The sequence below is a fragment of the Lithobates pipiens genome, unplaced genomic scaffold (genome assembly GCF_037356315.1).
Source record: "Lithobates pipiens isolate NorthernLeopardFrog02 unplaced genomic scaffold, aLitPip1_a1.2 Scaffold_18, whole genome shotgun sequence".
NCBI classification, from domain to species: domain Eukaryota; kingdom Metazoa; phylum Chordata; class Amphibia; order Anura; family Ranidae; genus Lithobates; species Lithobates pipiens.
Genome location: NW_027507758.1, coordinates 654,608,483 through 654,633,001, shown reverse-complemented (window position 1 = coordinate 654,633,001; position 24,519 = coordinate 654,608,483). Strand labels below are relative to the sequence as shown.

At 48.6% G+C, this 24,519-nt stretch overlaps 1 protein-coding gene across 1 annotated transcript in view; it reads left to right on the top strand.

The window, feature by feature from the left end:
* Positions 1-15,027, top strand: part of RBKS (ribokinase) — a 45,411-nt gene extending 30,384 nt beyond the window's left edge. Inside the window, exons 5-8 of the mRNA XM_077489426.1 lie at positions 916-978; positions 4,053-4,217; positions 10,651-10,742; positions 14,782-15,027. Of these exons, the coding sequence (XP_077345552.1) occupies positions 916-978; positions 4,053-4,217; positions 10,651-10,742; positions 14,782-15,012 (551 nt within the window). The 3' untranslated portion in view covers positions 15,013-15,027. The remainder of the gene's footprint in view (positions 1-915; positions 979-4,052; positions 4,218-10,650; positions 10,743-14,781) is intronic.
* The last annotated feature ends 9,492 nt before the right edge of the window (positions 15,028-24,519 follow it).

The following is a 24,519-nucleotide window of genomic DNA, read 5'->3' as shown; positions in this document are numbered from 1 at the left end:
ATGTCCATACACGGCCCAAGGGTTTCATGTCCATACATGGCCCTAGGGTTTCATGTCCATACACGGCCCAAGGGTTTCATGTCCATACACGGCCCAAGGGTTTCATGTCCATACACGGCCCAAGGGTTTCATGTCCATACACGGCCCAAGGGTTTCATGTCCATACACGGCCGAAGGGTTTCATGTACATACACGGCCCAAGGGATTCATATATTCCTTCTTCTGCTTTGCAGCACTGAGGTCATCAGTTTAAATCTCAACCGCAACACTACCTGCACGGAGTTTGCATGTTCTCAGCGTGCTGGCATGAGTTTCCCTTCAGTTACCCAAGTTTTTTCCAAACGCCAAAGACATGCTGGTAATTTACTTGGCTTCTGTCTAAATTGGCCCTGGTATGTATGTGAGATAGGACCTTAGATTGTAAGCTCCTTGGGGCCAGGGACTGAGGTGAATGTACAATAGGTAAACCGCTGTATACATTTTCAGTTCCATATTAAAGGATCACTGCATGGACTATGGTCATACATAGAAGGTTCTAGACAGAAGTCGCTAAGCCCAGTGCTAGCCCAGCAATATATTGTAGGCTGGAGTTCCTCTTTAATCCTTTGCCCAGCAGCTGGGGACATGGCAGATGTTAGTGATATTATCTCCTATGTATGAAGGAGTGCAGACATTACAGAAAACCACCTCTATATCCATTCAGCACATCTGTTCTCTATTAAAAAAAAAAAAAAATGAAATACTTTCATTTTTTCTTGGCTCTGTCCCGTTGGTTTGATGTGGTGCGTTCAGTATTTCTGGATCGACCTCAGACACGCGTTTTAATATTCCTGCAATTAAAGTCGTTCTATTCGTCAAAATGCATGACGAGAGAAAGAAACCGGCTTCCGTACTAACATACCTTTCCCATCGCAGATTTCGTGGCTCAGACAGCGGCAGCCGCCACCGGAGCGGCCTCCATTATCGTCAACGCAGAAGGTGATCATTCGTTCTCCATAAGAAGCGGGTGGATGGAGAGTCACTGACCGTACATATAATGATACGTGATCGAAATATTGATTGATACAGAGAAATGTGATTGGTTTTCTATGAGGTCCAAATATTTATTTTATTGATTTATTTGAATTAATTATTGATCGAGCTGCAGAAGATACTAATCTTTCATCAAAAAGATCATCTTTGTATTGTTACATTGATGGCCATCATAAGGCTCATCTGAGTGATCCCTATTGGGCTTGACTATGTCATGAGTTTAAAGTAGACATGTGCAATTCGTTTAGTTTCCGAAATCTCAGAATTTCCAAATTTATCAATTTTCGAATTTCAAATTTCCGAAATGACAGATTTCCAAATTTCTGAAATTACTGATTTTTATTCTTATTCTTGGGTTTTCAAATTTCCAAATTTTAGAATTTGAAAATTTATGAAATTTAGAATTTCCGAAATTTCTAATGTCCAAATTTCTGGAAAATCGAAAATTCTAAATTTCACAAATGTTCAAATTCTAAAATTTGGAAATTTGAAAATCCAAGAATAAGAATAAAAATCTGAAAATTCGAAAACCCTAAAATCTGAAATAATAACTAACTAATAAATAAATATAAAGTTATAGTTATTGGAATTTCTTTTCAAATTTGGCTGTTAGTGAACGAGTACGAATTTATCCGAAGTTACGAATTATCTGAAATAACGAATGCCGAACAGCCAAATTTGAAAGGAAATTTCAATACCTATAATTTAATAGTTACCGTATTTGCCGGTGTATAAGGCGACCCGGCATATAAAACGACCCCCTAAACCTACAGGACAAAAACGCTTTTAAAACTGTACTTACCGTATAAGACGACCCGGCTTTCGAGGCTTCCGAGTCTTCATATTTCTTCCTTCTTCCTGCATTTGCTGGAGCCAATCACGGCGAGCGATGTATTCTATTAATGAATACAAAGCCTGCTTGGATTGGCAGAGGCTGTAACATCATCAGCCCGCGCCGCTCTGACTCTCCAAGCCAATCAGAGCAGGCTACAGAGTAGCCTGCTCGGATTGGCAGAGGTCGTTACTCCAATCCGAGCAGGCTTTGTATTCATTTGAATACATCCCTCACCAGGATTGGCTCAGCGGTATATACTGTATGTAGCCGAAGCTACATACAGTATTACCGAACACCCAGCCGGCATCCGAGGGGCTGACCCGGCGTATAAGATGACCCCTGCTTTTTGGCCAATTTTTTTACATGCAAAAGGTCGTCTTATACGCCGGAAAATACGGTAGTTATTTTGGATTTTACTGATTTTCTTTCTTTTTTTTTCAGATTTTAGAATTTTCAGAAATTCTAAAATTCAGAAATTTGGAAATACGAAAATTCAAAATTCGGAAATTCAAAATTCGGAAATCTGAAAATCCGATTTTACGGTTTTCCGATATTATGAATTTCCGAAATTTCAGATTTCCGAATATTCAAATGTATGAATTTCCAAAATTACGTATTTCCAAAAATTAGAAATTTCGGAAATTTGGACATTCGAAATTCGGACATTAGAAATTTCGGAAATTCGAATATTCGAAATTTCTTAAATTTTAATATTCTAAGATTTGAAAATCCAAGTATAAGAATAAAAATGTGAAAATTCGAAAATCTGAAATAATAACTAATAATAAATATAAAATTATAGTTATTGGAATTTCCTTTCAAATTTGGCTGTTAGTGAACGCAACGAGTACAAATTTATCCGAAGCTAAGAATTATCTGAAATAACGAATGCCGAACAGCGAAATTTCAAAGAAAAAAATACAAATAATTTAATAGTTACTATTTCGAATTTTATTGATTTGCTTTATTTTTTTCAGATTTTCTAATTTTTGAATTTCCGAAAATTTGGAATTCGAAATTTGGAAATCCAAAAATTCTAATATTCAGAAATCCGAAAATTAGAAATCTGAAAATTCGTAAATCCAGAGATTCGAAACTCAGAAATTAAAAAATTTGGAAATCAGAAAATTTGAAATTCTGAACTTTTCAAAATGTTCGAATTTCCAAAAAAAGCAAAAAAAACCAAACAAATGAAATGAAAACAAACACATTTTTTGTCAGTGCACGTGTCTAGTTTAAAGCACCAAAGAAAACAAAGGTGAGATCCTGTATATGGAACCTCTAAGCCCTTGTACACACGGTCGGAGATTCCGACTACCAAATCCGTCGGATTAATTCCGGAAGAGGTCCGGAAGTGATGTTGCATACACACGGTCGGACTCAGTTGTCGGAAAATCCGATCGTACATAACGTGATGACGTTATTTCGTTACGACGGGACTACGTTCAGGCTAGTAGCCAATAGCTTTGGTCTAGGAATTTGATCTGAGCATGCGTGGCACTTTGTCCGTCGGAGTAGGCTACACATGATCGGAGTATGTCCGATCGGAGCATTTTGTCAGAAAATTTTACCGGCAAGTTGGAAAACTTGGTCCGCCGGATATTCCGACGGAAACAGTCCGATGGAGACCACAGACAGTCGGAATATCCGACAAAACGGTCCGATAGGAAACATTCCGTCGGAATCTCCGACCGTGTGTACAAGGGCTAAGGGTATTATGGCACCAAAAAACGAATCCAGATAGAAGTCACACCTCTGATGTGACACCCATCAATAAACAAGGATTCCAGATATGGATACATTTTCATTGTTACATTGTTCCAGCTTGGAGCAACTTTGTATATTCCGGACCTGTAGGATCCCTCTAGATCAGGGGGTCTTCAAACTACGGCCCTCCAGTTGTTCAGGAACTACAATTCCCATCATGCCCCAGTCATGTCTGTGAATGTCAGAGTTTTACAATGCCTCATGGGATGTGTAGTTTCCCAACAGCTGGAGGGCCGTAGTTTGAGGATCCCTGCTCTAGAAGCTGGAAATCGCGGTATTGGGCACCTCTACTACACTTCATTTCTATGTGTAATTTAATGTAAAACATCAAACCATAAAGAACAAGAAATAATGTATCTACAAAGGATTCTACACTAGAAACGATCGTATAATACAATAGCCACTGTTTCCTCCACAGGTCAGAACGCCATTGTGATCGTGGCTGGGGCCAACCTACTTCTGGATTCCGCAGACTTGGCCAAGGCCTCTAAAGCTATTTGTGGTGCCAAGGTGATGGTGTGCCAGCTGGAGATAAATCCGCAAGTGTCCTTGGAAGCTTTAAAAATGGCGCACAATAGTGAAGGTAAGTTGTCCAACTTCTACGTTAAAAAAAAGAGCAAGCCCCTTACATACCACTTTGACCTACAGGTGAGCCTAGATCAGTGATGGTGAACCTCGGCACCCCAGATGTTTTGGAACTACATTTCCCATGATGCTCCACTACACTGCAGAGTGCTTGAGCATCATGGGAAATGTAGTTCCAAAACATCTGGGGTGCCGAGGTTCACCATCACTGATCTAGATTAAGACTTACCTGTAGGTCCAAGAAATATCTCCTAAACCTACACGGTTTAGGAGATATTTACAAAAAGACAGGCACCGCTGTCTACGGACTGAGCAGGCCGCAGATCGCGGTGATATGCCGCTCGTGTCGGTTCTCGTGCGCATGCGCGGGAGTGACGTCATCGCGGCTCCAGAGAAGCGAGACCCAGAAGTCACTCCGGGATCCATGGCATCGGTGAAGTCAAAGGAGGAGGACCGCTTCGGGGGGCTTCGTTCTCAGGTAAGTTATTCATAATGAGCTAGTATGCTATGCATACTAGCTCATTATTCCTTTGCCTTGCAGGTTGCATTTTTTTTTTTTAAGTGCCTTTACTTCCTCTTTAACACCAGGCTACTGACAACTGACCATCACAACTACAGTGCCTTCAAAAAGTATTCACACCCCTTGAAGTTTTCCATATTTTCTCATGTTACAACCAAAACCGTAAATGTATTTTATTGGGATTTTATCTGATAGACCAACACAAAGTGTCACATAATTGTGAAGTGGAAGGAAAATGATAAATGATACAAATAAATATGTGAAAAGTGTGGGGGAGGGGCATTTGTATGGCGCCCCCTTTACTCTGATACCCCCTAACTAAAAGAGGATGTTCCAGTTCCTCCCAAAGGTGTTCAGTAGGGTTGAGGTCAGGTACTGATGTTGGATGAGAACACCTGGCTTGTATGTTGTGCCTCACATTGGGCACCAATAAAAATAAAGCTCTGGCTTGCAGAGGATGTTCCAGTTCGTCCCAAAGGTGTTCAGTAGGGTTGAGGTCAGGGCTCTGTGCGGGACACTCGAGTTCCTCCACACCAAACTGGTCACGCCATGTCTTTATGGAGCTGGCTCCTCTCTACTGGGAAGGCTTTCAGATTCCGGAGGATGTCTGCAGTCATTTGTAGCCAGTTGTGAGGTCCGATGTAATGTGTTGCGGTGAGGCCATTTTCCGGCAGCGCTCCTCAGGAGGCATTCTCACACTCTGATGGCCAATATGTCCTCCCTGAGGCACGAGGTGACTGATCCCCCATGTGGGCAGAGCCTCATTGCACACACACATTTTCATTCCGACATTACAATTGGGATTAAATGCTGGAAGAATATATTTGTTGTACCGCCATCGTTTTAACCTTTCTAAAAATCAGTCTTTAGAGCTGGATTCTGGGCCCAAAAACTTTATTCAGATATATTCCTGGACAGCCAGAAAGGATAAACACTTGGTTGATTGCCTTTGCAAACCCAGATATTACCTTGCAAAATGTCTAGTGACATCATCGCTGTGCTGTGCAATGCCTGTGCAGAGAGAAGAGCTGTGGGAGGAGCCCAACAGCCTCCGCCCACTACAATAAACGACAGGTGGGGGGGGGAGACAAGACCAGTCAACCTGGACAAAGAGAGGGAGAGAGAGCTGTGGGAAGGGCCCAATAGGATCCACCCACTACAGAAAACTACAGGAGCGGGCGGAGACTAGACCACCCTCCACAGGGAGAGAGTAGAGCTGTGGCAAGGGCCAAATAGGCTCCACCCACTACAGGAAGGGGAGGAGACAGGACCAGTCACCCTGCACATGGGAGGGAACAGAACTGTGAGAGGGGCCCATTAGGCTCCACCCACTACAAAAAAAACAGGAGGGGATGGAGACAAGACCAGTCACCCTAGAGAAGAAGAGCTGTGGGAGGGGCCCAGCAGGCTCCACCCACTACAATAAACGACAAGAGGGGGTGTAGACGAGACCAGTCACCCTGCACAGGGAGAGAGCAGAGCCATGGGAAGGGCCCAATAGGCTCCACCCACTACAGACCAGTCATCCTGCACAAGAAGATGGAGCAGATCTGTGGGAGGCGCCCAGCAGGCTCCACCCACTACAGAAAACTACAGGAGTGGGCGGGGACAAGACTAGCCCCTCTGCCCTAGGAGAGAGAGCAGAGCTGTGGGAAGGGCCCAGCAGGCTCCACCCACTACAATATACTACAAGAGGGGGTGGAGACGAGACCAGTCACCCTGCACAGGGAGAGCGCAGAGCTGTGGGAAGGGCCCAATAGGCTCCACCCACTATAGGAGGGGGAGAAGACAGGACCAGTCACCCTGCACAAGAAGAGAGAGCAGAGCTATGGGAGGGGCCAGCAGGCTCCACCCACTACAGAAAACGACAGGAGTGGGCGGAGACAAAACCAGGCTCCCTGCACAAGGAGAGAGAGTAGAGCTGTGGGAGGGGCCAGCAGGCTCCACCCACTACAGAAAAATACAGGAGTGGGCGGAGACAAAACCAGTCCCTCTGCACAAGGAGAGAGAGCAGAGCTGTGGGAGGGGCCTGGCAGGCTCCACCCACTACAGGAGGGGGAGGAGACAAGACCTGTCATCCTGCACAAGAAGAGAGAGCAGAGCTGTGGGAGGGGCCCAATAGGCTCCACCCACTACAGGAGGGGGAGGAGACAACACCAGTCTCCCTGCACAAGGAGAGAGAGCAGAGCTGTGGGAAGGGCTAAACAGGCTCCACCCACTACAGGAGGGGGAGGAGACAAGACCTGTCCCCCCTGCATGAGAAGAGAGAGCAGCAGTGGGTGGTCCTTATTACAGGAAGTCTCACACCCCATTACTGCACAGATGTGGGAGAAATACCCCAAAATCACAGAGATTCCAGAAGAAAACCCATGATGCCGGAGTTCTGCTTTAACATCCTGCTGTTGCAACACACATTGCGTTTTGGAGGCTGATTTGTGTTTTTGTTGGAGGATCTGTAAGCATAATTGGGTCAGGTACCAGCACCGGGGTGGGGGGGGGGGGGATGGGGGGCCGGGGAGTTAATGACCCACCGGCTGTAGACCTGCAGATCCCTCTATAAAGAGATCCATGAAACGCGCCAGGCGTTTGATCTGCTGCCCGCCATCAGAGCGTGCCAGGAGGGCGCATTCTGAATGTATTATAAAAAAAAAACGGAGAAGAAAAGACGTCCTCACAGGGGCTGATTATCCCCAGCTGTGGGGCCCCCGAAATCTGCAGAGCAGTTATAAGGAGCCACAGAGGGGCCCCATGACTGATCCAGATAAGGAGCCTTTCCTCACCATGGATATTATAAGAACTCACATATACGGTATATACTGTGTATATATATATATATTGTTTTTAGAGAAGGAAACTCATAGTTGGCTCAAGATTGCCCCCCAGCTGCTCTGAATATATCTGACAGGAGGAGATCCATAGCAGAACAAACCCGACCTCCCCAATCCATTCCGGTGTCCCGGCTCCCCTCCTGGACTGGAACGGCTTCCTCTAATTCCCCGGCACACTGCGAGCGTCACATCAATGTGCATTAGAAGCCGCTAGAAGTCATTTCCTGGCTGGAGGACATCCAGCATCATCACACCCTCTCTTCCCTAGCCTGACTGTCCCCGGCCCGCCCCTTTTCATTAATTTGATTTCAGCTCTAATCAAACGGCAGAGGGACCAATCGGGAAAGGCCGGAGGGGGACTTTGAGACACGTAGTTCCCTTGGGAACACCACCCTGTCATGGTTATGCAATAGTTTGTCTGCTTACCTGTTTCCATGTGTTCATCTAGAGACCAGCCGACCCTCACCTGTCTGCTTTTGTAATCCATCCTCTGGCATGGCTCCACCCTAGCTCCTATCAGGGAGCCCTATATTAACCTGTGCACTGCAGGCCAACCCCGCTGATCAACCTTTGTGTGTTTAGCTTCCTGTTACCTGCCGTGTGCTCTTCTGTTGTTCCGTTACCGACTTTGGCGTGTCCTTGACTATCCCTGTTTGCCTGTGATCCTGACCTTTTGGCGTGTCCCTGCTATTCCTGTCTGCTTGTGGCCCGACCTTGGCTTTGTCCCTCACTATCCCTATCCTCCTGTTTCCTACTGTGGGTGTGAGCTGGGGACCCTGGGGGTCGCAACCTGGAGCCAGTTGCAGCCAAGTTCATCCTCACTACTAGAGGCGCTGGTGAACACCTGCTGGCTCTTAGACTCCGCGCCCCAGGGAATCTTATGCTCTATCCCCAGTGGGATCTGTCTCCCGTCCGCAGCAGTCAGCCGTAGGGTCCACAACCTTGCGGTGCACTCCTGATCCCTACGGTGTGCATCTGTCACCTCGCCTCGAGGTGACCTGACACGCCCACTGGAAGTCATTACAAGTCCCCCCCAGACCCTGCAGAAGGAGGAAGGGGCAAGAGCTGCGTTTCCTCAGGCTGTACAGAACACAGCGTCCTCTTGCCATGAGGGAGCCCGGAAAATGCACATCGCTGTCCGGTTTGAACCATCACTGCTGCGCAATGGCGGCATGAGGGGGATCCATAGTTCTGAGTCCAGATGTGCTAAAAGCCAGAGTCAGCTGGGTGCAGAGCAGGGAGTGGACTGATAGTTGTGTGTGACTGGATGGACAGACCATGCAGCCAGCCAGTAGCTTTATTGCTGCCTGCAGGCTTGACTGGGACTATTCTCATGTGCACCAACCGTACAACTGGGCCCCAATGCTAGCTGGCTGAAGAATTAGGACTAAGGCCCCATTCACACCTGAGAGTTTTGTAGCTTGAAGCCTGAAGCTACAAAACGCTGGAGGGGAAAAAAATCTATTATTCTCAATGGAGACGGTTCACATCGTCGCTCCATAACGCCTGAAGCTCAAACAAGTTCTGGACCCTTTTTTGTCGCTCAAATCGGGCAGATTTGGACGTTTTTCTTCTTTTTACATTGGCGACCTTTTGCCCTGCACAAAATCGCGGCAAAACACGGTAAAAAAACGCTGAAAAGTCGCTGTAAAAATGCAGTAAAATCGCTCTATTTTCTGCCTGAAAACTCTACGTTCAGGTGTGAATGGGGGCCTAAAGACTGCCCCTTCACAACTGAAACACAGAGACCTTTACTTATTGCTTATGCTAAGAGATACTTCTCAGAGGACCTTGCACCATATCCTAACCATCCTCCTACAATGCACTCTGGACTAGTTACACTATATTGTCAAAAGTATTGGGACGCCTACCTTTACACAGACATGCGCTTTAATGACATCCCAGTCTTAGTCCGGAGGGTTCAATATTGAGTTGGCTCCACCCTTTGCCGCTATAACAGCTTCAACTCTTCTGGGAAGGCCGCCCACAAGGTTTAGGAGGGTGTCTATGGGAATGTTTGACCATTCTTCCAGAAGAGCATTTGTGAGGTCAGGCACTGACGTTGGATGAGAAGGCCTGGCCTTGGAGCTTCCACCCTCATTCATCCCAAAGGTGTTCTATTGGGTTAGGGTCAGGACTCTGTGCAGGCCAGTCAAGTTCCTCCACCCCAAACTGGCTCATCCATGTCTTTATGGACCTTGCTTTGTGCACTGGTGGGCAGTCCATTTGGAACAGGAAGGGGCCGTCCCCCAAACTGTTCCCACAAAGTTGGGCGCATGAAATTGTCCAAAATGTCTTGGTATGCTGACTCCTTAAGAGTTCCCTTCACTGGAACTAAGGGGCCAACCCCTGAAAGGCAACCCCCACACCATAATCCCCCCTCCACCAAATGATATGGACCAGTGCACAAAGCAAGGTCCATAAAGACATGGATGAGCGAGTTTGGGGTTGGTGTGGGGGGGGGGGGGGGGGGAAGGGGGGATTATGGTGTGGGGGAGTTGTTTCTCAGGGGTTGGCCCCTTAGATCCAGTGAAGGGAACTCTTAATGTGTCAGCATACCAAGACATTTTGGACAATTTCATGCTCCCAACTTTGTGGGAACAGTTTGGGGATTTGTGTAAAGGCTGGTGTCCCAATACTTTTGACAATATAGTGTATATCATTTTTATTCACATTGCAATTAATGTTTATTGCTGATGTATTGGCTAGTGGTACAAAACTATATTATATTCTATGTTTCCTTGGAATAGTGATTATACCGTCTAGTGGACTGTCTTTGAATCTACCTTCTGTGTGCTCAATTATGCTCTAACCACCACCAGAACAGAGAATTTCCTAGCGGCTCCTCCGGGGGGCAGCACTGCACATACTATTATTCAATTAAAATGGAACTCCAGACAAAACTTTATTACTTTTTTTCCGTGTTGGATGGAGGGGGAAGGTTTTTTTTAAATGCTGTGTGTGTCCCCGTTGGGGAAATATTCCCTGATTTCCTGTCCCATAGAGAGGACAGTGACAAGCCTCGCAGACTGGGAAGGGTTGCTCTCTGTTTCCTTACCATCGTTTCTTCTGGTTTTTTCTAGTGAAGACAATTTTCAACCCGGCACCGGCCATAGCTGTCCTGGACGGGGAATTCTTCACCCATGCGGACATCTTCTGCTGTAATGAGAGCGAGGTGAGACCGCCGATCCTATATCAGATATCTCCTTCAACCTGCACCCAGCGCCCACCGCATGGATTGCTGGTCCTGTACAAGGAGGCTCAGCACCACACGTGGGCGTTACTTATGCAAATACAGCCTGCCTGGGAACACCCACTCCTCCAGACTGACACCCACTCATCAAGGCATATTTAAATTTACATAACTCCTCCCTAGAGCCCACCCATTGCTTGCATCGGGACTGAGGAGTACAGAGGCAGGGCGCTGTGATGCTTTCAGAAAGCTATGTACAGCCTCTCCCACCGGATGTGAACACTGTCATCCAATGAAGAGGAAGAAGAAGAAGCCCTGTGTAATCTCTGTGTTGGATGGTGTCAGAGCTTACAGGGGGCTAAATCCTTCCTTCTCTTCACCAGGTGACAATGGTCAGTCCTGGTTATTAGCCCGAGCCCTGCTTCCTCGTAGGAGCTCACATACTCTAAAGGACGCTAAAGGAGTGGGAGGGAGGTGCTGCAGGGGTATCAGTGGTGGAGAGGTGCTGCAGCGGTGAGTATCAGTGGTGGGGACGTGCTGCAGCGGTATCAGTGGTGGGGAGGTGCTGCAGCGGTGAGTATCAGTGGTGGAGAGGTGCTGCAGTGGTGAGTATCAGTGTTGGGGAGCTGCTGCAGTGGTATCAGTGATGGGGAGGAGCTGCAGCTTTGAGTATCAGTGGTGGGGAGGAGCTGCAGCGGTGAGTATCAGTGGTGGGGAGGAGCTGCAGCGGTGAGTATCAGTGGTGGGGAGGAGCTGCAGTGGTGAGTATCAGTGGTGGGGAGGAGCTGCAGTGGGGAGTATCAGTGGTGGGGAGGAGCTGCAGCGGTGAGTATCAGTGGTGGGGAGGAGCTGCAGCGGTGAGTATCAGTGGTGGGGAGGAGCTGCAGTGGTGAGTATCAGTGGTGGGGAGGAGCTGCAGCGGGGAGTATCAGTGGTGGGGAGGTGCTGCAGCGGTGAGTATCAGTGGTGGGGAGGTGCTGCAGCGGTGAGTATCAGTGGTGGGGAGGTGCTGCAGCGGTGAGTATCAGTGGTGGGGAGGTGCTGCAGCGGTGAGTATTGGTGGTGGGGAGGTGCTGCAGCAGTATCAGTGGTGGAGAGGTGCTGCAGCGGTGAGTATCAGTGGTAGGGAGGTGCTGCAGTGGTTAGTATCAGTGGTGGGGAGGTGCTGCAGCGGTATCAGTGGTGGGGAGGAGCTGCAGCTGTGAGTATCAGTGGTTGGAAGGTGCTGCAGCGGTGAGTATCAGTGATGGGGAGGTGCTGCAGTGGTGAGTATCAGTAGTGGGGAGGTGCTGCAGCGGTGAGTATCAGTGGTGGGAAGGTGCTGCAGCGGTGAGTATCAGTGATGGGGAGGTGCTGCAGTGGTGAGCATCAGTGGTGGGGAGGAGCTGCAGCTGTTAGTATCAGTGGTGGGAAGGTGCTGCATCGATGAGTATCAGTGATGGGGAGGTGCTGCAGCGGTGAGTATCAGTGGTGGGGAGCTGCTGCAGTGGTGAGTATCAGTGGTAGGAAGGTGCTGCAGCGTTGAGTATCAGTGGTGGGGAGGAGCTGCAGTGGTGAGTATCAGTGGTGGGGACGTGCTGCAGCGGTATCAGTGGTGGGGAGGTGCTGCAGCGTGAGTATCAGTGGTGGAGAGGTGCTGCAGTGGTGAGTATCAGTGTTGGGGAGCTGCTGCAGTGGTATCAGTGATGGGGAGGAGCTGCAGTGGTGAGTATCAGTGGTGGGGAGGTGCTGCAGCGGTATCAGTGGTGGGGAGGAGCTGCAGCTTTGAGTATCAGTGGTGGGGAGGAGCTGCAGCGGTGAGTATCAGTGGTGGGGAGGAGCTGCAGCGGTGAGTATCAGTGGTGGGGAGGAGCTGCAGCGGTCAGTATCAGTGGTGGGGAGGAGCTGCAGCGGTGAGTATCAGTGGTGGGGAGGAGCTGCAGCGGTGAGTATCAGTGGTGGGGAGGAGCTGCAGCGGTCAGTATCAGTGGTGGGGAGGTGCTGAAGTGGTGAGTATCAGTGGTGGGGAGGTGCTGCAGCGGTGAGTATCAGTGGTGGGGAGGTGCTGCAGCGGTATCAGTGGTGTGGTGAGTATCAGTGGTGGGGAGGAGCTGCAGCGGTGAGTATCAGTGGTGGGGAGGTGCTGCAGCAGTGAGTATCGGTGGCAGGGAGGTGCTGCAGCGGTGAGTATCGGTGGTGGGGAGGTGCTGCAGCGATGAGTATCGGTGGTGGGGAGGTACTGCAGCGGTGAGTATCAGTGGTGGGGAGGTGCTGGAGCGGTGAGTATCGGTGGTGGGGAGGTGCTGCAGTGGTATCAGTGGTGGGGAGGTGCTGCAGCGGTATCAGTGGTGGGGAGGTGCTGCAGCGTGAGTATCCGTGGTGGAGAGGTGCTGCAGTGGTGAGTATCAGTGTTGGGGAGCTGCTGCAGTGGTGAGTATCAGTGGTGGGGAGGTGCTGTAGCGGTATCAGTGGTGGGGAGGAGCTGCAGCGCGGGAAGTATCAGTGGTGGGGAGGAGCTGCAGCGGTGAGTATCAGTGTTGGGGAGGTGCTTCAGTGGTGGGGAGGTGCTGCAGCGGTGAGTATCAGTGGTGGGGAGGTGCTGCAGCGGTGAGTATCAGTGGTGGGGAGGTGCTGCAGCGGTGAGTATCAGTGGTGGGGAGGAGCTGCAGCGGTGAGTATCAGTGGTGGGGAGGAGCTGCAGCGGTGAGTATCAGTGGTGGGAAGGTGCTGCAGCAGTGAGTATCAGTGGTAGGGAGGTGCTGCAGCGGTGAGTATCAGTGGTGGGGAGGTGCTGCAGCGGTATCAGTGGTGGGGAGGTGCTGCAGCGGTATCAGTGGTGGGGAGGTGCTGCAGCGGTGAGTATCAGTGGTGGGGAGGTGCTGCAGCGGTGAGTATCAGTGGTGGGGAGGTGCTGCAGCGGTGAGTATCAGTGGTGGAGAGGTGCTGCAGCGGTGAGTATCAGTGGTGGGAAGGTGCTGCAGTGGTGAGTATCAGTGGTGGGGAGGTGCTGCAGCGCTGAGTATCAGTGGTGGGGAGGTGCTGCAGCGGTGAGTATCAGTGGTGGGGAGGTGCTGCAGCGGTGAGTATCAGTGGTGGGGAGGTGCTGCAGCGGTGAGTATCAGTGGTGGGGAGGTGCTGCAGTGGTGAGTATCAGTGGTGGGGAGGTGCTGCAGTGGTGAGTATCAGTGGTGGGGAGGTGCTGCAGAGGTGAGTATCAGTGGTGGAGAGGTGCTGCATCGGTGAGTATCAGTGGTGGGAAGGTGCTGCAGCGGTGAGTATCAGTGGTGGGGAGGTGCTGCAGCGCTGAGTATCAGTGGTGGGGAGGTGCTGCAACGGTGAGTATCAGTGGTGGGGAGGTGCTGTAGCGGTGAGTATCAGTGGTGGAGAGGTGCTGCAGCGCTGAGTATCAGTGGTGGGGAGGTGCTGCAGCGGTGAGTATCAGTGGTGGGGAGGTGCTGCAGCGGTGAGTATCAGTGGTGGAGAGGTGCTGCAGCGGTGAGTATCAGTGGTGGAGAGGTGCTGCAGCGGTGAGTATCAGTGGTGGGGAGGTGCTGCAGCGGTGAGGATCAGTGGTGGGGAGGAGCTGCAGAGGTGAGTATCAGTGGTGGAGAGGTGCTGCAGCGGTGAGTATCAGTGGTGGGAAGGTGCTGCAGCGGTGAGTATCAGTGGTGGGAAGGTGCTGCAGAGGTGAGTATCAGTGGTGGGAAGGTGCTGCAGCAGTGAGTATCAGTGGTGGGAAGGTGCTGCAGCGGTGAGTATCAGTGGTGGGAAGGTGCTGCAGCGGTGAGTATCAGTGGTGGGAAGGTGCTGCAGCGGTGAGTATCAGTGGTGGGAAGGTGCTGCAGCGGTGAGTATCAGTGGTGGGAAGGTGCTGCAGCGGTGAGTATCAGTGGTCGGGAGGAGCTGCAGCGGTATCAGTGGTGGGGAGGTGCTGCAGCGGTGAGTATTGGTTACTTTATTCAGGTTCCCTTTACCTGTACTGTACAGAGTTTGGTGGTCACACTCCCCGGTTGGGTGACACGGTGTTATGTGTATTCTCCAGGCGGAGATCCTGACGGGTATTTCGGTGAACAGCCGGGATGAGGCAGGAAGAGCCGGGCGTGCATTGCTGCAGCGAGGGTGTCACCTGGTCCTGGTGACACTGGGAGGGGACGGATGTGTCATCGTCTCTGAGGACGACCCGACACCGAAGCACATCGCCACCAATGCAGTCACCGCAGTGGACACCACGGTACGGATCATTCACCCCCATCCTTATTTATTACATCTATAAAGATGGCGGATAACACACATGGAGAGCAGTCAGAGCCGCTGATCGATCGTTCCTGTGATCTGATCATTGCACAATGTGCCACTTCTCAGCCAACCCCCGACCTCCCCAGGTGTAGCGGCTCCTCTCCTGAATGACCTCCTCTGATTTCACCAGTGTCAGTGGGAGGAATAGTGCCCCATCATTGGTGTCAGTGGGAGGAATAGTGCCCCATCATTGGTGTCAGTGGGGGGAATAGTGCCCCATCATTGGTGTCAGTGGGAGGAATAGTGCCCCATCATTGGTGTCAGTGGGAGGAATAGTGCCCCATCATTGGTGACAGTGGGGGGAATAGTGCCCCATCATTGGTGTCAGTGGGAGGAATAGTGCCCCATCATTGGTGTCAGTGGGAGGAATAGTGCCCCATCATTGGTGTCAGTGGGAGGAATAGTGCCCCATCATTGGTGTCAGTGGGAGGAATAGTGCCCCATCATTGGTGTCAGTGGGAGGAATAGTGCCCCATCATTGGTGTCAGTGGGAGGAATAGTGCCCCGTCTTTGGTGTCAGTGGGAGGAATAGTGCCCCGTCTTTGGTGTCAGTGGGAGGAATAGTGCCCCGTCATTGGTGTCGGTGGGAGGAATAGTGCCCCATCATTGGTGTCGGTGGGAGGAATAGTGCCCCGTCATTGGTGTCAGTGGGAGGAATAGTGCCCCATCATTGGTGTCAGTGGGGGGAATAGTGCCCCATCATTGGTGTCAGTGGGGGGAATAGTGCCCCATCATTGGTGTCGGTGGGAGGAATAGTGCCCCGTCATTGGTGTCAGTGGGAGGAATAGTGCCCCGTCATTGGTGTCAGTGGGAGGAATACTGCCCCATCATTGGTGTCAGTGAGAGGAATAGTGCCCCATCATTGGTGTCAGTGGGGGGGAATAGTGCCCCATCATTGGTGTCAGTGGGAGGAATAGTGCCCCATCATTGGTGTCAGTGGGAGGAATAGTGCCCCATCATTGGTGTCAGTGGGAGGAATAGTGCCCCATCATTGGTGTCAGTGGGAGGAATAGTGTCCCATCATTGGTGTCAGTGGGAGGAATAGTGTCTCATCATTGGTGTCAGTGGGAGGAATAGTGTCCCATCATTGGTGTCAGTGGGAGGAATAGTGTCTCATCATTGGTGTCAGTGGGAGGAATAGTGTCCCATCATTGGTGTCAGTGGGAGGAATAGTGTCCCATCATTGGTGTCAGTGGGAGGAATAGTGTCTCATCATTGGTGTCAGTGGGAGGAATAGTGTCCCATCATTGGTGTCAGTGGGAGGAATAGTGTCTCATCATTGGTGTCAGTGGGAGGAATAGTGTCTCATCATTGGTGTCAGTGGGAGGAATAGTGTCCCATCATTGGTGTCAGTGGGAGGAATAGTGTCCCATCATTGGTGTCAGTGGGAGGAATAGTGTCCCATCATTGGTGTCAGTGGGAGGAATAGTGTCTCATCATTGGTGTCAGTGGGAGGAATAGTGTCCCATCATTGGTGTCAGTGGGAGGAATAGTGTCTCATCATTGGTGTCAGTGGGAGGAATAGTACCCCATCATTGGTGTCAGTGGGAGGAATAGTGCCCCATCATTGGTGTCAGTGGGAGGAATAGTGTCCCATCATTGGTGTCAGTGGGAGGAATAGTGCCCCATCATTGGTGTCAGTGGAAGAATAGTGCCCCATCATTGGTGTCAGTGAGAGGAATAGTGCCCCATCATTGGTGTCAGTGGGAGGAATAGTGCCCCATCATTGGTGTCAGTGGGAGGAATAGTGCCCCATCATTGGTGTCAGTGGGAGGAATAGTGCCCCATCATTGGTGTCAGTGGGAGGAATAGTGCCCCGTCATTGGTGTCAGTGGGAGGAATAGTGCCCCATCATTGGTGTCAGTGGGAGGAATAGTGCCCCATCATTGGTGTCAGTGGGAGGAATAGTGCCCCATCATTGGTGTCAGTGGGAGGAATAGTGCCCCATCATTGGTGTCAGTGGGAGGAATAGTGCCCCGTCATTGGTGTCAGTGGGAGGAATAGTGCCCCAAGGGCCGGATAAAGGCAAGCAAAGGGCATCTGTCCCCCGGGCCGCAGTTTGGAGATCATTGATCTAGTTCTTTCCTCCCCTGCCCCCGCCCCCCTCCCCCCAATTCAATTAGATTGTGGGCTGTGTGATGAGGGAGCTCTGTGATTGGGGGGCTGTGAGATTGGGGGGGGGGGTCCTATGATGGGGAACTGTGTCATTGGGGAGCTCTATGATGGGGGACTGTGAGATTGGAAGATCCTGTGATGGGGGGGCTCTGTGGTGAGAGACTGTGTGTTTTTGGGGGGCTTTGTGATAGGGGGCTGTAAGGAGGGTGTGCTGTGATGGGAGATTCTGAAGTGATGGGGGGGATTCAGGTATAAGTGGCCTTTGATGTATAGGGGTGACTGTTATGTAATGGGGGACTCATGTACTGGAGGCCTTTAGGTTGAAGGGCCCCCCGTTTATAGGGAGCCTCTGATGTAATGGGACGTGATGGGGGGCCTCTGACATGATGGAGCACCTCTAATGGGATGTGGGGGGCCCTAATTTGATATAAATATGCCCCACCCCTGAGGGGGGGTCCAATAGCAGCACATGGAGAATAAATCAGTTCAAACCTTCTTTTATTTTATTCTGAATTATTATTATTATTATTCTATAAATCTTTACAAATGACACCCCTCAATAGAATCTTTCTGTTTAGAACAAAGACTAAATCGCGTAAGAGATTTCAGAGAACTTATCATTCAGAGTCTCACTCAGTCTACGCGTTTCACAATGTAGTCACTTCTTCAGGACTGGCATATAAACATCTGTGGGCATATTGATGATACATATTGGTCCATCTATGAAAAACTAACAGAAACAATAATACAAATACATGAACACACTTTGGGGAACACAACAACTTTACTCTTCATTTACACAACATGAGGAGGAGGAATGGAAAGTTTAAAGAGGAAGAGAGAAAAAAAAAACGCCCAACACACTCACTAACTACGCCACACCATCCCCCGAACCCGTCCTCACCCACACAGCACACATACACTTACCTAACATCCAAAACCAATCACAAAAAAACAAAAAACTTTAAACTGATTTATTCTGCATGTATTTCTATTGGACACTCCCAGAGGCAAATCATTAAAGTCCTACGATATATTATCTGGTTATACACTGGTTCATATACTGGGATGAGGCCCCCTAGGGACTCATTTTATTTCTTAATTTTGATTCCACCTACTTCATTTATATTCATATTTTAGGGTTTCCATGACTGAAAAAAAGGCGGAGAAACAATTCTCCAGAGCAATCTTAGTTTTATTTGCACACACGTTAAAATCTGCATTTTATGCTATAAAATTACTTTAACAATCCCCCTCCCCCGATCCTTACCTGCAACCACTTGTTACTGACCTTTGGCTTGTTCTTCAACTATGCTTCCTTTTGATCTCAACCCACAACCACTTACTACCAAACTTTGGCTCGTTCCTCTTCTACGCTTCTGCTTGATCCCTACCTGCAACCATTCGTTGCCAACCTTTAGCTAGGTTCCTCGACTACACTTCAACTTGATCCCTACCTGCAACCATCCGTTACCGACCTTTGGCTCTTTCCTCAACTACACTTGCTCTTGATCCCAACATGAAACCACTTGTTACCAACTTTTGGCTCGTTCCTTGACTACGCTTCTGCTTGATCCCTACCTGCAACCACTCATTACCGGCCTTTGGTTCATTCCTCAACTACACTTCCACTTGATCTCAACCTACAACCACTCTTACCAACCTTTTGGCTCATTCTGCAACTACATCACTGCTTGATCCCTACCTGCAACCTGCAGCTTTAACAACCCCCGTCCCCCCCATCTTTACCTGCAACCACTTGTTACTGACCTTTGGCTCATTCTTCAACTATGCTTCCTTTTGATCTCAACCTGCAACCACTTGCTACCAAACTTTGGCTCGTTCCTTGACTACGCTTCCGCTTAATCCCTACCTTCAGCCATTTATTACCAACCTTTGGCTCATTCCTTGACTACGCTTCAACTTGATCCCTACCTGCAATCATTTGTTACCAGCCTTTGGCTTGTTCCTTGACTACGCTTCAACTTGATGCCTACCTGCAACCATTCATTACCAACCTTTGGCTAGGTTCCTCGACTACACTTCAACTTGATCCCTACCTGCAACCATTCGTTACCAACCTTTGGCTTGTTCCTTGACTACGCTTCCGCTTAATGCCTACCTTCAGCCATTTATTACCAACCTTTGGCTCATTCCTTGACTAGGCTTCAACTTGATCCCTACCTTCAATCATTCGTTACCAACCTTTGGCTTGTTCCTCGACTACGCTTCAACTTGATCCCTACCTCCAACCATTCATTACCAACCTTTGGCTAGGTTCCTCGACTAAACTTCAACTTGATCCCTACCTGCAACCATTCGTTACCAACCTTTGGCTCGTTCCTCAACTACGCTTCCGCTTGATCCCAACCTGAAACCACTTGTTACCAACTTTTGGCTCGTTCCTTGACTATGCTTCTGCTTGATCCCTACCTGCAACCACTGATTACCGACCTTTGGTTCATTCCTCAACTACACCTCCACTTGATCTCAACCAACAACCACTCTTACCAACCTTTTGGCTCATTCCGCAACTACATTGCTGCTTAAACCCTACCTGCAACCTGCAACTTTAACAACCCCCCCCCCGCCCCCGATCTTTACCTGCAACCACTTGTTACTGACCTTTGGCTCATTCTTCAACTATGCTTCCTTTTGATCTCAACCTGCAACCACTTGCTACCAAACTTTGGCTCGTTCCTCGACTACGCTTCTGCTTAATCCCTACCTTCAGCCATTTATTACCAACCTTTGGCTCATTCCTTGACTACGCTTCAACTTGATCCCTACCTGCAGTCATTCGTTACCAGCCTTTGGCTTGTTCCTCGATTACGCTTCAACTTGATCCCTACCTGCAACCATTCATTACCAACCTTTGGCTAGGTTCCTCGACTACACTTCAACTTGATCCCTACCTGCAACCATTCTCTACCAACCTTTGGTTCGTTCCTTGACTACGCTTCCACTTGATCCCTACCTGCAACCACTCATTACCGGCCTTTGGTTCATTCCTCAACTACACTTCCACTTGATCTCAACCTACAACCACTCTTACCAACCTTTTGGCTCATTCCGCAACTACATTGCTGCTTGATCCCTACCTGCATCCTGCAACTTTAACAACCCCCCCCCCCCCCCATCTTTACCTGCAACCAATCGTTACCACCTTTTGGCTCGTTCCTCAACTACACTTCCGCTTGATCCCAACCTGAAACCACTTGTTACCAACGTTTGGTTCGTTCCTTGACTATGCTTCTGCTTGATCCCTAGCTGCAACCACTCATTACCGACCTTTGGTTCATTCCTCAACTACACTTCCACTTGATCTCAATCTACAACCACTCTTACCAACCTTTTGGCTCATTCTGCAACTACATCACTGCTTGATCCCTACCTGCAACTTTAACAACCCCCCCCCCCATCTTTACCTGCAACCACTTGTTACTGACCTTTGGCTCATTCTTCAACTATGCTTCCTTTTGATCTCAACCTGCAACCACTTGCTACCAAACTTTGGCTCGTTCCTTGACTATGCTTCCGCTTAATCCCTACCTTCAGCCATTTATTACCAACCTTTGGCTCATTCCTTGACTACGCTTCAACTTGATCCCTACCTGCAACCAATCGTTACCAACCTTTGGCTTGTTCCTCAACTACGCTTCCGCTTGATCCCAACCTGAAACCACTTGTTACCAACCTTTGGCTCGTTCCTTGACTACACTTCCGCTTGATCCCTAGCTGCAACCACTTATTACCGACCTTTGGTTCATTCCTCAACTATACTTCCACTTGATCTCAACCTACAACCACTCTTACCAACCTTTTAGCTCATTCCGCAACTACATTGCTGCTTGATCCCTACCTGCAACCTGCAACTTTAACAACCCGCCCTCCCCCCGCCCCCCGATCTTTACCTGCAACCAATCGTTACCACCTTTTGGCTCGTTCCTCAACTACACTTCTGCTTGATCCCAACCTGAAACCACTTGTTACCAACTTTTGGTTCGTTCCTTGACTATGCTTCTGCTTGATCCCTACCTGCAACCACTCATTACCGACCTTTGGTTCATTCCTCAACTACACTTCCACTTGATCTCAACCTACAACCACTCTTACCATCCTTTTGGCTCATTCTGCAACTACATCACTGCTTGATCCCTACCTGCAACTTTAACAACCTCCCCCCCCCCCCCCGATCTTTACCTGCAACCACTTGTTACTGACCTTTGGCTCATTCTTCAACTATGCTTCCTTTTGATCTCAACCTGCAACCACTTGCTACCAAACTTTGGCTCGTTCCTTGACTACGCTTACGATTAATCCCTACCTTTAGCCATTTATTACCAACCTTTGGCTCATTCCTTGACTACGCTTCAACTTGATCCCTACCTGCAATCATTCGTTACCAGCCTTTAGCTTGTTCCTTGACTACGCTTCCGCTTGATCCCTACCTGCAACCACTCATTACCGACCTTTGGTTCATTCCTCAACTACACTTCCACTTGATCCCTACCTGCAACCATTCGCTACCAACCTTTGGCTCGTTCCTTGACTACATTTCCACTTGATCTCAACCCACAACCACTCTTACCAACCATTTCGCTCATTCCACAACTACATTGCTGCTTGATCCCTACCTGCAACCTGCAACTTTAACAATCCCCCCGATCTTTACCTGCAACCACTTGTTACTGACCTTTGGCTCATTCTTCAACTATGCTTCCTTTTAATCTCAACCTGCAACCACTTGCTACCAAACTTTGGCTCGTTCCTTGACTACGCTTCCGCTTAATCCCTACCTTCAGCCATTTATTAACAACCTTTGGCTCATTCCTTGACTACGCTTCAACTTGATCCCTACCTGCAACCAATCGTTACCAACCTTTGGTTCATTCCTCAACTACACTTCCACTTGATCCCAACCTACAACCACTCTTAGCAAACTTTTGGCTCATTCCGCAACTACATTGCCGCTTGATCCCTACCTGCAACCAATCGTTACCAACCTTTGGCTCGTTCCTTGACTACGCTTCCGCTTGATCCCTACCTGCAACCACTCATTACCGACCTTTGGTTCATTCCTCAACTACACTTCCACTTGATCTCAACCTACAACCACTCTTACCAAACTTTTGGCTCATTCCGCAACTACATCGCCGCTTGATCCCTACCTGCAACCATCCGTTACCAACCTTTTGGCTCGTTCCTCTTGATCTCAACCTGCAACCACTTGTTACCAACTTTTTTTCCTCACTCCTCGACAATGCTTCCTTTTGATCTCAGCCTGCAACCCGCTTGTTACCGACCTTTTGGCTTGTTCTTCGACTATGGAATACTTAATTAGATTGCAATACCCTTAGGTGGCAATCAATCACCTATAATAATAATAATAATGTGCCACATCCTAAATAATCTGAGAAGGTAAGAGACTAAGGGAATAATGGACTTTAAAGGCACATATAAAAGTAATACAATTGAATAGTCTACATTAAAAAATGACAGCAAGTCACAGACAAAATATCATAATAAAAAATAAATAGGACTCAGTGTGGTTTCCCTGGAGGATATGATGAGATATACTTCCTGTGTGACCATACATGAAACATAGTAGATTCCACATGTCCTCCAACATACAAAACAGTTCTGCTCTACACGTTTCGTGACCTGAACAGTCGCTTCTTCAGGAGCTTGAATATTTATATTTAAAGAAATATACTTTAATTAGAATACATAGTACAACAACAAGGATATGTGTGTGTGTATATGTATGTATGTATGTATATATATATATATATATGTATATATGTAATGTATGTATATCATTTATATAGCCATCTTCACTTATACCGAAAGGGTTCTCAGTAAAAAACTCATAAGCACCAAACCACAGTAACAACCCCCAAAGAACCACCCGAGCCCTTGATGCACAGAGAGCGGCCGTGAATTAGCACATTGGTCAGGATGTGGGGACCAGATAGCTAGAAATATAAAATGTATACACAATAAGTAATCCAGAATGCATTTATTAATATGTGGATATATATAACTGGGTAGCCCTTCCCATTAGTAACGTAGCAATATAAAACTGACAGACATCCAATAGTACTGCAACCAGACTATATGGATTTCTTAGACATCGATAAGGAAAAACAAAGATTTCCCCAAATTATCTAGAAAGTTAATATTAGATAACGCCCCTGATAGGGGACATACTGTATCTCAGAAAAGTAAGCACACCCCTCACATTTTTGTGAATCTTTTCTTCTCTCTTTTCATGTGACAACACTGAAGAAATGACACTTGTCTACAATGTAAAGTAGTGAGTGTACAGCTTGTATAACAGTGTAAATTTTCTGTCCCCTCAAAATAACTCAACACACAGCCATTAATGTCTAAACCGCCGGCAACAAAAGTCAGTACACCCCTAAGGGAAAATGTCCAAACTGGGACAAAATTAGCCATTTTCCCTCACCGGTGTCATGTGACTCGTTAGGCCGCGTACACACGCGGGGACTGTTCGCTCAACTTTGTCCGTCAAACAGTTTCAGCGGACAGTCCGCTCAAAATTAGCATGGACGGACTTGGCCACACACGACGAACGAACAGTCCGCTGAAAACGTGCGCGATGACGTGAACGGCACGTACGACGGGACTAGAAAACGACGTCCTATACACTGCAATGCAAACTTCGGCGTGTAAATCCTTTCTGAGCATGCGCGGAACTTAGTTTGACGAACAAGCCTACACACGAGGGGACTGTTCACTGAAACAAAGTTTCAGCGGACAGTTTTTCGGAATTTCCGAAAAACTTTGTTCAGCAGACTGTCCGCTGAAACTGTCCGCTGAAAGCCCACACACGAGCGGACTGTCCGCCGAAACACTGTTCAGCGGACAAAGTTGAGCGAACAGTCCCCGCGTGTGTACGCGGCCTTAGTGTTACAAGGTCTCAGGTGTGAATGTGGAGCAGGTGTGTTACATTTGGTGTTATCGCTCTCACTCTCTCATACTGGTCACTGGACATCCAACATGGCACCTCATGGCAAAGAACTCTCTGAGGATCTGAAAAAAAAAGAATTGTTGCTCTACATAAAGATGGCCTAGGCCATGGGTGTTCAACCTGTGGCCCACCAGCTGTTGCAAAACTATAAGTCCCATCATGCCTCTGCCTTTGGCAGTCATGTTTGGAACTGTCAGTGGCTTGCAATGCCTCATGGGACTTGTAGTTCTGCAACAGCTGGAGGGCCACAGGTTGAGCGCCCAAGGCCTAGGCTATAAGAAGATCGCCAAGACCCTGAAACTGAGCTGATGAGACCAAGATAAACGTATTTGGTGTCAGATGGTGTCAGGCGTGTGTGGGGGCAACCAGGTG